This window comes from Camellia sinensis, chromosome 10 (assembly GCF_055761805.1).
Source record: "Camellia sinensis isolate YWXY chromosome 10, ASM5576180v1, whole genome shotgun sequence".
In the NCBI taxonomy this organism is placed as follows: Eukaryota; Viridiplantae; Streptophyta; class Magnoliopsida; order Ericales; family Theaceae; genus Camellia; species Camellia sinensis.
In genome coordinates this window covers 172,161,598-172,174,034 of record NC_138970.1, presented here as the reverse complement: position 1 = coordinate 172,174,034, position 12,437 = coordinate 172,161,598, and the positions used below count along the sequence as shown (strand labels likewise).

General features: G+C 34.8%; 1 protein-coding gene across 1 annotated transcript; it reads left to right on the top strand.

Moving 5' to 3' along the window:
- Nucleotides 1-5,207: 5,207 nt before the first annotated feature.
- On the top strand, nt 5,208-12,085 carry LOC114301052 (AP-1 complex subunit mu-2). Its single transcript, XM_028245954.2, has 11 exons — nt 5,208-5,497; nt 6,252-6,398; nt 6,498-6,560; nt 6,668-6,844; nt 6,919-7,022; nt 9,438-9,545; nt 9,665-9,761; nt 9,866-9,963; nt 10,062-10,203; nt 10,347-10,469; nt 11,754-12,085. The coding sequence occupies exons 1-11, from the start codon at nt 5,369-5,371 to the stop codon at nt 11,850-11,852; spliced, it is 1,287 nt and encodes a 428-aa protein (XP_028101755.2). The 5' UTR covers nt 5,208-5,368; the 3' UTR covers nt 11,853-12,085.
- Nucleotides 12,086-12,437: the final 352 nt, after the last annotated feature.

Here is a 12,437-nt window from a genome sequence, read left to right as displayed (position 1 = left end):
GGTGTTAATTTGTTTCTTTTTAAGAATGTACATGAAAGTATTTCTCAATTAGAGTATGCCCAAATTATTGGAACCTTAATGTACTTTATGAACTGCACTCGCCTAGATATAGCCTATGCAGTAAGTAAATTAAGTAAATATATGAGTAATCCAAGAGTAGAACACTGGAAAACAATTATAAGGGTTCTAAGATATCTCTGATTTACTCGTAACATTCGGTTGAATTATACTAAATATCCAACAGTACTTGAAGGATACTGTGATGCAAACTAGATATCGAATATTAAAGACTCAAAGTCCACCAGTGGGTATGTCTTTAATCTTGGTGGGGTGGCTGTATCTTGAAAATCTTCCAAACAGACTTGCACTGCTAGGCCTACTATGGAATCAGAATTCATAGCTTTAGATAAAGTTGGGAAAGAGGCAGAATGGCTTCACCAATTCCTTGAAGATATTTCAATGTGGCCAAAACTGGTGTCTGTTATATGCATACATTGTGATAGTCAATCAACAATTGGTAGAGCACATAGTCATATATATAACGGTAAGTCACGACACATTCGTCATCGACATAACACCGTGAGACAATTACTCTCTAATGGAATTATTTCATTGAATATGTGAAATCTAAAGACAACATACTTGATCCACTAACCAAAGGGTTAGCAAGATAGTTAGTTGAGAATTCATCGAGGGGAATGAGACTTAAGCCTATTAAATAAGAGTTACCACAACGATAACCCAACCTAGTTGATTGGAGATCCCAAGATCTAGGTTCAAAGAGATAACCGAGTTGTGTATGACTCAAAAGGATTACTGGGGAGTTAAACTCCTACCCATTTTTATGATGAAATAGTGATGTCTGCAGCGTTTTAGGTTAAGTAATATTTTTAATGATTTTTATATCTAGGTATACCTGGTGGAGTATGACAGGATACTTTTCATAAGAATCATCTATATGAGTGTGAACGGGCCGGTTCCATGAGATTTGTAAAGGGCTATAATTCTCTAGAGCACTCGTAAAAGACTAGATTGTTCAGGGCCAAAATGAACACAATAGTGAGGACTAAACTGTGTCTGGTAATATACTGTGTGAGTTCTATTTTCTTGGTTTGCACAAACGACTGAACAGTTCAAGACATAATGTTCACTGATTAACTAGCAAATCCGATAGTGTCTCACAAGGGAAGGTTCAAAGCCAAAAACTACCTATTCTTTACAGAATATTTCCAATTTTTGTATTCTCTATAATTAGATCATGTTGTTGTATTTTCTTTCCGTCAAATTCTATTCATGTGGGGGATTGTTGGAAATAATGGTTTTATAGGCTTATTTTGGGCTAACTTTGAGCCCAAATTTGAGTGGGGTCTACACGTCTTTTGAGGTGAGTCTAAAGAGGTGACGTGTTTCTTATCGCATGGCAAGTCACACGGTAAAGACAATTCGTCAAAACCATTTATGAGTGAATGAGAACTTGACGTCATTTTCGGGTTCATGGAATAGACAATTCAAGAAATAAAATATGGGTTTCCTTGAAATGGGTTGTCCCATATTGAAACTTTAAGAGAACTTGTGTATATATATAAGTTCTAGGTGACAACACTTGGGTTGGGCCCCAAGGGACACCCTACATTTGTAGAAAGGAGAAGTTATGGACAATGTGAACCTTAGCCCAAACCACCACACACGCGCCGTTGCCGCTGTGCCGGGCGCAGGTGTGGGTTGTAGGTCGAGTTAGTTCTAACATTAGTTTTTTGGACAAAATTTATTTGTATTTCAAAATGTATTTGAATTCAAATTTTTTGTCCAAAAATTGTGCCTCTTCCAAGTCCAAATTACACAAAATTCCCAACATATAAACTGTTTTTAACAAATTTAAACTGCCTAGCAATTGTCTGTCCAAAACTGCCAGCAGATCTATTCAAATTCGAATTGCACCTGTTCCAGTTTGAAAACAGATTTGTTCATCCCTTTTGCACCAGTTCAGACAGATCTAAAGGTCCCCTATTTTTGCCTATAAATACTACATCATTTCCAGCAGTTTGGTATTCAGAAATTCTCTTGTTGCTTTGAATTTTTGTTCTTTTTGCATTATTCTACATACTAGTTTTATGGAAAAAATTTCAGAGAGTTTAGAACATAGGTTTTGTTCGTCGTACAAATTGTTTGGAGTGCTACTACAATTTGTGAAAATCATTGTATCTTGGGAGATAGACGCCTTTTATCCGTAAGCACCGACGCGAGGCGAATCTGCCTTAAGGACAGAGTGTTACACACTCGACTTGATCTTTTTGTACTTTTACATTTCGGTAAAATAAATTCTGTAAGTAATTTATTTTTATTTGTTTTATTTGTTTCAAGTTATTTATTTTACACAGAAGATTGTTTCTGCATGTTGTCTATTAGTCAATTTTTTACAAATTTTGTTTATAATAATTGAACACAAGTATAGGTAGGGATGGCAATTTGAACCCGGCCCGATGGGAACCTGACCCCCCGACCCCGATTTAAGCGACGTTTTTCAAAAAATACCCCTGACGAGACGGAGATGGTATTCAAAAATCAATCCCTGATTAGTTTTGGACCGGGGATAGGGATAAATGTCCAGTCCCCGTCCCTGGCCCCGCCCCGATGTAAAATTACCATTTTACCTCTATATATATAAACCAAACCTTAAACCATTACACAATCACTCAACAGATAGAGACAACCGCCTCTCCGTCTTCTCTCTCGCGATTTTTCTCTCTCTCTCTCTCTCTCTTTCTCTCTCTCTCTCACTCATGTCTATAATTCATCTATGGTTTTGTTAATTGGTTTTGTAAAACAGTTAGATTTGGTTAATTCAATAACAAACCTCCAAGAAATCTGAGCAACTCATCGATATGGTCAAGAAGAAGCAGATCTGTGGTCTATATATATATATGTGTGTGTGTGTGTGTGTCTAATGAACAAATTTTTTTGGTCCTCTAGGTTTCAATTTTTCTGGTCCCTCTGTTTGTTTGGTTGCTACATGATATTTTTTCTCTTCTGCACCTTCCATGTAAGACTAATCGATGATGTGACTTGGCATATATGGCCAATTGGTTGTAGTTTGTGAATTAAAACTATGTGTTGCAGGATCCTTACATTTGAAAACTCTCATACTGGCTTGATAAGAAACTGGGGAGTTCTTGCCAGTATGAGATCTAACCAAAAAAAAAAAAAAAAATTCGAGGATTTTTCGGAGTCGGGGAAACCCGATCCCCGTTAGGGGGCGGGGCGGAGGCGGAGGGGCTAATGGGTTTTCCATTGAGGATCGGGAATGGAGACGGAAAATTTTGTACCTTCAGAGATCGAGGACGGGGAGTATGATCGTCGGTCCCACCTCGTCCCGTTGTCATTCCTAAGTGTAAGTGTATTTAACATGAATTTCTTTATTCCATTCAAAAGTAAGCCTCAAAAGGCAATCTCTCGTCCTTCAGCTCAAGTGACTAAGTAAGCAGATTGATTTTCACTTCACAAGTCGTTAGAAACTCTTTTTTGTACTGATTAAAAAAAAGTAATTTATTCAAAAATTAAGTTGATGATGCGAACCCCAAATAGTACTAAAGCTAAGGAGAGGGATGGGGTTGACATTTTTTCTCGGTTCTAAATCCGTTTCTCAAAAAAATTTAAATACTAATTTGGTAAAAAGAAATAAAAAATGGCTCATCATTTTCATGTAATTTTTTCATTTTTGAGGTGAAAGTAATTTTTTAAATATTAAAAATAGTTTTTTTTTTAATTTATTTTTATCAAAAGTTTTAACTTTTTTAAAAATTCAAAGAAGAGTTGAGGAAACTTAACTAAATCTATTATTTTACAAAAGTATCAAAATTTTAAATTAAAAATATGTTTTAAAAAATAAAGGAGGACTTATGTGTAGGTTCTAAAAATGTGAATTTATTGTCCAAAAGATCTTATGATAATTAATGACGCTTTTCATCAGACACTATTAAAAAATATAACTAATTGTTAATTTTCAGTAACAGTTTGAAAATTTTCACAAAAAAATCACTAATTATAAATTTTAATGACAGTTTAAAAAAATTATTACAAAAAACTTTCAATGACAATTAGAAAAAATTGTCACAAAAAGTCACTAATTGTAAATTTTAACGACAATTTATAAAAATCGTAACAAAAAAAAAGACACTAATTGTCAATTTTTAGAGACATGTAAAAAATTATTACAAAAAAGATATTTTTAGCGACGATTTTACTAGAACTTGATGGTAATTAAGTCCAATTATTAGGATCTATTGATAATTTATCTAAAAAGATTTATAATAATTAAAGAAAAATGTAATAAAATAAAATAAAAAAATTATTATTATATTATACCCCCACAAAATAAACATTCATACTATCAAAAATAAGGAATCGTTTAAAGAGGGACTCAAATAGCAAAAAGAATTAGATAAATTACTACAAAAATTACATATTATCTCCTGTGATATGAAAAATTATAAATATTCTATTATCATAATTTTTTATTTAATGAAATTAAGTAAAAAAATAAAATTCATAACTATTCTCTTATAAAATAATAAAATTATTTGAATTTTTAATGAAAATATATTTTGGACATAATTTGAGTTGATGATTTATTGATTACAAGGACCATTTGTTTGGAAGGTATGATATAATTTTCAAAATTACAAAACATAATTCATATATTAAGCAAATGTAAGGGGATGCATTTGTAATTTATCTTTGATTTTTTATAAAAAAGATGTGTAAAAGTCAAGAGAATAAATTCAATTTTGGGTAAATTATAAATACACTTCTTGATATTTACTTAAAACATAAATTGCTCTCTCTGATTTGAAAAATGACAAATACCACCTTGTTATAATTTTTTATTTAACAAAATTCACTACAAAATTAAATTCCTAACTGCCCTTTTATACAATGATAAAATTATTTGAATTATTAATTAAAACAAAATTTTGATATCATGAAAAATTACTAATTGATTAATAAAAAAGATCATTTATTATGAAATTAAAAATTTCAGTAGATGCGGGGTGATTTAGGATGTTCTAAATAAGTGTATTTTTTAACTTTTTATAAAAAGATACATAGAAAAGTAAAGAGAAGATGTTGATTGATGTGACTCAAAAAAGATAAAAAGATTGACTAAAATAGGTTATGCCATATAAGGGTTATAATTTTCAGACCCTAGTATTTTAGGGATGTATTTGTAATTTGCGCAAAATTGAAAAAATAAAAAAATTCCCAAACAGTTCCCAACTGTAGCTAACTCATTCACAGAGGGTGGGAGCAATTGAGCTTCATCAACAATCTCTCTGATCTGGCGATTGGAAGAAACCCTAGGCTAGCATCCATGGCAGGGGCGGCCTCGGCGCTCTTCCTTCTGGACATCAAGGGCCGCGTTCTGGTTTGGCGAGACTTCCGTGGCGATGTCTCTGCCGTTCAGGCCGAGCGCTTCTTCACCAAGCTCATCGACAAAGATGTTCGTTTTCGCTTCGTTTCTATTCTATGCTTTGTTTGTACTTGTTTTCAAGCAATTTTTATTTCCAAATCCAAAGTCCAGTTGATTAATTGGAGTAGACAAGTTTGGTTGCTTAGAAAACCGAGGAAAATGCGAGAAAAAAAGAAGAAGAGAAATTTGTGATATGCTCGATTGATGAAGTATGTGCCCATTTGAGACCAATTTCGATTATTTGTTAGCTAGAACTTATTATTTAGCTTGTAGACAAGTTTGATTGCTGAGAAAACTGAGGAAAATGCGAGGAGAAAATTGTGAGATGCTCGATTAAATGATGCTATGTTATTTGATTTGGATTAAGTATGTGCTCATTTGAGCTCAATTTGGATGATTTATTAGCTAGAGTTTTCTATTTAGCTTGTAAACACGTTTGATTCCTGAGAAAACATAGGAAAATTCAAGGAGAAATTTTTTTTGTGAGATGGTGAATTAAATGATGCTATATTACTGATTTTGCAAATTTTTTTTTTTTTTTAAGCTCTGTTTAGCTTGTAGACATTTTTGGTTCCTGAGATTACAGAGCAAAATGTGAGGGAAAAAAGAATAAAAAATTGTGAGATGCTTGATTAGACAATACTATATTATTGATTTGGATGAAATACGTGCACATTTGAGCTCAATTTGGATGAAAGCACTAATTGTGTTGATTTTTATTTATTTTTTCTCCCATCATTCTAAGAAAATGTAAAACGCTGACACTGGGACATATGGTTTGCAGGGTGATCCGGGGTCTCAAGATCCAGTTGCATACGATGATGGTGTCACCTACTTATTTGTACAGCACAACAATGTCTATCTCATGACCGCATCAAGACAGAACTGCAATGCTGCTAGTCTTCTTCTCTTTCTGCACCGGGTAGTTGATGTAAGCCCCTATTGTGATTAAAGATTTATGCTTTGACTAATGCTTTCTTCTTTGATGAATCAGTTTTGCAAATTTAATTATACATGTTTTGGTTGGTAGGTCTTTAAGCATTATTTTGAAGAGTTAGAAGAGGAATCACTTAGAGATAACTTTGTTGTAGTGGTGAGTTAATTTATCAATTCCTTTTTCTATCAAGAAGGTCCTTTGTTTTGATTGTGATACTAACAATTGATTGGAAGAAGCTTTACTGATGCTTTTTCATTTGGTAGTACGAACTACTTGATGAGATGATGGACTTTGGCTACCCTCAATACACTGAAGCAAAGATTCTAAGTGAATTTATTAAGACCGATGCTTATAGGATGGAAGTGACACAGAGGCCACCTATGGCTGTGACAAATGCTGTGTCTTGGCGCAGTGACGGCATAAATTATAAAAAGAATGAAGTACGTGTATTCTTGTGAGAGATATTAACTGATATTGAAGCCACTGGATTATTTCATTTTTTTTCCTTGCTCAGGTATTCTTGGATGTTGTAGAGAGTGTTAATATACTTGTCAACACCAATGGGCAAATAATTAGGTCAGATGTTGTTGGTGCATTAAAGATGCGAACTTACTTGAGGTATGTTGCCAACCTGCTTGCAAAATTTGTTTAGATTACTCAGTGGCTAAGCAAGAACAATCTGAACTTCCTTTATACCTGTTTTGTTCTCCATTCTTTGTAATTCATCCGCTCCACTGTAAGTTTGGCTTAAGGATATGCATGCATGTGTAGTGAACAAGGGCATGAGATGATAACAATTTTATGGCTGCAGTAAATCTACATCGATTATCTGTACACCTGAGCATGAATGTCTATGGTTCCTGTTTATTTTATTTGAGAGCCTATCACACATCACAAATCTAGTACTGAAATACTTGTAGGAAAAGCAAACACTAATGCTGGTTGTTTAAGATATCCTAGTTTGTTATTTGTTAGGAAGATGCTACCCAGTAAATTCATTTCTGTTGCAAGATCTTTTCTTCATTCAAGATCTTACAGCCTAACAAGCATTGCTTTACTAGTAATATATTATGGTTTGTCACTGCATGAATATTTTTGTGTTTCATGGAAGAACACAGGTTGAATCCTTGAGTAATTATAGAATCCAAAAATTCTTCGCTCTGCTGGAGGGTTTACTGGTTTGAGTTTATTATAATCCTAAAATTAAGATATCATGCTAGGCTCATTAATTATCTATATACTAACTAAAGAGTTGGTCACATTGCCTTATCTGCTTGTTGCATCCAGACCCTAAGGTCTGGAGTCTGTCATATGGATGTATAGATATGCAGATCAAGGTTTGATTAGAATACTAGAAGGCAGCTTGCCCAGCCTGGTCCTTGACAAATAACATTTTATGTTGAATACTAACATGTCAATATTGGGCAAAACTTGATTTTGTTAAAATATGCAATTAATATTATGTACTTGTGCAGAAGTTATGATGCGATTTGAGCTGTTCTGTAAGGATGGTGTTTGGCCACATAGGCCCACTGAGATTGCATAGAGATGGACTTTTGTTGTCATTGTGCCATGATTTGTGATTGCCACGAGCTGACAAACTTGGCTTCCTGGTAAATTCATCAACTTTTGTAGCCTAAAATAGTGGCAACCGTTCTTAATAATGGATATCCAATTGGAGGCTGCGCGTTAATAATGCCATTTCACGTCTAAGAGTTTCGTAGGGGCAAAGGAAGTCTTTAATTGAAGCTTTTTGGCAGTGTTTGGTAAGGCTTTAAAAAGTTGATTCCACCCCTTGGTTTGAGTGTGGTGTTTGGTTAGAGTTTTCAAAATTTGATTCCACACCCACTTTGAAAATACGTCTACCCGGTCATCCTCCTGGACGTCCGACCGGTTGACCGGAACAGTGTTCGTGTTTTTTTTTTTTGGCACATGTTATTTTTATATTTTAAATAAAAAATATTTTCGAAATTTTTTAAAATTTTTTATGAGTTTTTAATAGAATTTTGGATTGTGTGTTTGGTTATGAGTTGTAAATTTTTTAATCAAATATCATATGTCACATCAAAAATTTCGAACTTAGTTCAAAACTCTTTTCAAAACTCATAACCAAACAAATTTTACACACTTAAATCATAATTCCAAAACTCACAAACTTACAAACTCACAAACTCAAAATACAACTCTATTTTCAAATCATAATTCTAAAACTCTTGTTTTTCCTTAATTTGTTTATTGATTTTCTGTTGGAGGGTTGGGTATCAGAGAGTTGTCAGAATAAGCACCTTAAAATCTTAATGAAGTATATTTCTCATGAGTACACTTTTTAACTCAAATTTGGATGAATTTAACTAATTTATTTTGGGTTTAGTTTAAATGAATTATTTCCATGCAAGAGAAATGCACATTTGCTTAACTTCAATTATTAGTAGTGTTATGTTAGTTGAAAGAAAACATATATTAGCTGGTAATCCAATACCAGAATAACAATTTCATGTTTCCTACCTCTGATCTGGACCTTCAACTCTATTGGACAAACAATTCTCCTTAAAATTTTAAAAATAAAATGATGAAGAGTTGAGTTTGAGGAAGAAGAAGAAGAAGAAACTGCAGATTTCCGCGAGGAAGAGTTGAGTTTGAGGAATTCATTTTATGTAAAAATTCCAATCTGCGTATACATGTGCTTAAGTCATCTTGTATACAGAAAATTCAATTCTGCATATGCATGTGAATGTAGTGCTTGTATATTTGGACCTAGATACTTGCCACAGTCCTCATTTTCTTTGGAAATCTGTTACTTTCTAATCTTGCTCGTGAGGGCTGCAAAGCTTGTGCTTATGGCGATGCGTGTTTGATGATCTCTATATCCTCTCATAAAGCAAACAAACTGATAAACATGGGATTTGTACATTGGTCCATGTAAAATGAATGAGAGCAGTGGATTGCATTCCAAAGTTTTTCATCCTCGCTGAGCTTTTATTCATTCTGATGACTATCGAAAACCATATAGTAATCATCCTTCATCTTTTGCAGTGGTATGCCTGAGTGTAAGCTTGGGCTAAATGACAGGGTGTTGTTGGAGGCGCAAGGGCGAGCGACGAAAGGAAAGGCCATTGATTTGGATGACATCAAGTTTCATCAGTACATAACTTAACTCTCTGGTTTATTTGTATTTTGTTGTTTGGCCAGGAAATATGTTGGAGTGTTGGACACAAATGCTAATCAGTCTATTCCAAAGCTAATGCCCACTTTTGTCTTAGGTGTGTGCGTTTGGCACGATTTGAAAATGATCGGACAATAGCCTTTATACCTCCTGATGGATCTTTTGATCTCATGACATATAGACTCAGTACACAGGTTTTTGCCCTGTGTTTTAGAAACTTCTCTCTTCCTCTCTTTTCTTTTTGTTTTTCTATTTTTTTTTTTTTTTTTTCTTTATGAAGATTATTATTTGTTTTCAGGTAAAGCCTCTGGTATGGGTGGAAGCTCACGTTGAAAGTCATTCTAGAAGTCGTATGGAGATTACGGTGAAAGCACGTAGCCAATTTAAGGAGCGTAGGTATGGCTAAGGATTTATGGGTCAATTGCTTGGGCTGTTTGAAATGCCTGATCATTAGATTTTTCTTAACTAATTCATGAATTGAATCAATTTTACAGCACTGCTACAAATGTTGAGATTGAGTTGCCTGTTCCAGCCGATGCTACCAACCCAAATGTTCGGACATCATTGGGATCTGCTTCATATGCACCAGAAAAGGATGCTTTGATCTGGAAAATTAAATCTTTTCCTGGTGGTAAGGTGAGAGTTTACCTCAAATTTTTCTCGGTGTATTGTTTGCTAGTAATTTCTTGTTCATGGCTATTGGTTATGTGGGGCTACGGTATCTTTTCCACTTGCAATTTTGACATGGGATTTTGACACTCTTTTCAAATTCAATTTAGGAATATATGCTTAGAGCGGAGTTTACTCTTCCCAGTATAACATCTGAAGACGCAGCTCCTGAGAGAAAAGCTCCTATACGTGTGAAGTTTGAGATACCATATTTTACTGTTTCAGGAATCCAGGTTTCCCCTCTCAAATACAATTTTTTAAAAATTTTTTTTAAAATTTTTTATTGAGTAGAAAATTCAGCTATTGTTGCATTTATATCTGCAATGCTTCATTCTTTCTGTGTCTGCTGTGTTTGCGTCTTTTTTCGCATTTTTTTAATCTATCTAGACAAAGGTGGAATGGATAAAACCAAACCTTGTGTTCCAATCAGGAATGATAAACCAAAACCAAACCAAACCTTGTGTTCCAATGAGGTGGTGGGAGGATTCATACTTGATGTGGAACACAAGTTTTTTAAAGATCACAACGCCCACCAACACCCACCCTGGCCTATGAGTCCAAACCCACATACAAGTCAGCGAAAGGGCCTAATTCTGGAGGATTCATGGTGACTTATAAGGCTCACTGTGGTTGAACACTCAAATCTGATGCAGGATATCACTCCCTGTTACGTCCATGTAGCCATGCACCTACCATTACTGCTCTGCTCTCCTTGATCAAATCAACAAATAAAAAATAAATTTTAAAAAAAAAGGCTGGTTGCTGGACTGAGAATACTATTTCACTCACTTCCCAGGATTGCAGGATACATAAATCTGCATTTTGTATGACTCTTTTTTTTTGGGTTTCATTATGCCCTGAAATGCTTGTCCTCCCAACAGAGGCCATGAATGACTGTGAAGGACTGCTCCCCTGTAACTACCTATTTCAATATTACTTCCTTTTGACTCTGCATTAAAAGGGCCAACCTGCTTTTTAAATTCACAGATGTGGATAAAAAAAAAGGCCAAACTACTCTCTGTCTGTCTCAGCCATTTTGGCACTGTAATTTGTCATTAGCCATTGACAGAAGCTGTGCTTGTTGAAGTGGTATTCCTGCTCCTGCACTGTATTTCTTTTTAGAATGGAATAGCCTGTTGAACTTCTTAGAGATGTGGTTTTCCACAGATGTTAGTGATTGAGCATGATTGAACCAATGTATCATAATTGTTCTGATTCTTGCTTGCTGCTTTATGCTGCTGGGATGTGAAACTTCTAAACCTTAAGCAAAGGGGTTGATGCCTACTTGCCCTAGTTCTGGTCTTGTTCTTGTTCTGAGTAGTGAACAGTGCCAGTGGTTTTAACTTTGAAATTTATTTTATTTTATTCAAGTTGGTTGGGGAAACTGCTTTGGTGACTTTTCATGATGACGCATTCCTGCTGTTTGGTTCCACTGGATGCCCAGTTTGGTCCTGAACGTAACGTAACAACCATAATAAAATAATATCCTTTATTTATGTAAATGTTGTGTTTTGTAGGTTCGTTACCTAAAGATTATCGAGAAAAGCGGCTACCAGGCTCTTCCGTGGGTGAGATACATAACCATGGCCGGCGAGTATGAACTAAGACTTATGTGAAAATCCACTTCCACCTGTTGGTGTTTTCAATCTCTACAAACTCGCATGATTTTGCACTTTTGTGGGCAAAATGAGCCCTATAGGAGAGTTAAATTGCCCCTATCCAAACAAATAGCTACTTGAGCAAATTCTTGTGTGTCCTTGTAGAAGTTGATGTTTACTAGCAAAGTTTATTCAGACACTTGTGAAAATCAAGTCAACTTTGGTGAATTAAAGTTTGTTTGTTCGTGATATTTTTTTGAACTCGTCCGCTTTTTATGTTTTTATTAATTCAAAAAACCGAAGGTATATGCATCAGCACAAGATGATTGTCATGGTAATTTATGTACACGTTTTGAAGAGATTGGATCTACCAGCCTTACAGTTTGCCTTAAATCTTATGCATGCTTCTTAGATCCCATCAACGGCGCAGAAGAGACGTGTAGGCCGGTCGGTCGAGGGATGGAATGATCTGAATTTGGTGACATATGCACTCACGTCTGACGTCATTTTTGTTGCTTACATATGTGCCCTAGTTTCTCCAGCCCTTATCTGATAGAAGCAAACAAAATTTTGACGTTGATTTGGTATGCATCTCAAAGCACC

Coding starts and splice junctions, on each gene's coding strand:
- LOC114301052 (XM_028245954.2), top strand. CDS start 5,369: ATGGCAGGGGCGGCCTCGGCGCTCTTCCTTCTGGACATCAAGGGCCGC. Junction 5,498..6,251: donor CCAAGCTCATCGACAAAGAT/GTTCGTTTTCGC, acceptor TATGGTTTGCAG/GGTGATCCGGGGTCTCAAGA. Junction 10,470..11,753: donor TTACTGTTTCAGGAATCCAG/GTTTCCCCTCTC, acceptor TGTGTTTTGTAG/GTTCGTTACCTAAAGATTAT.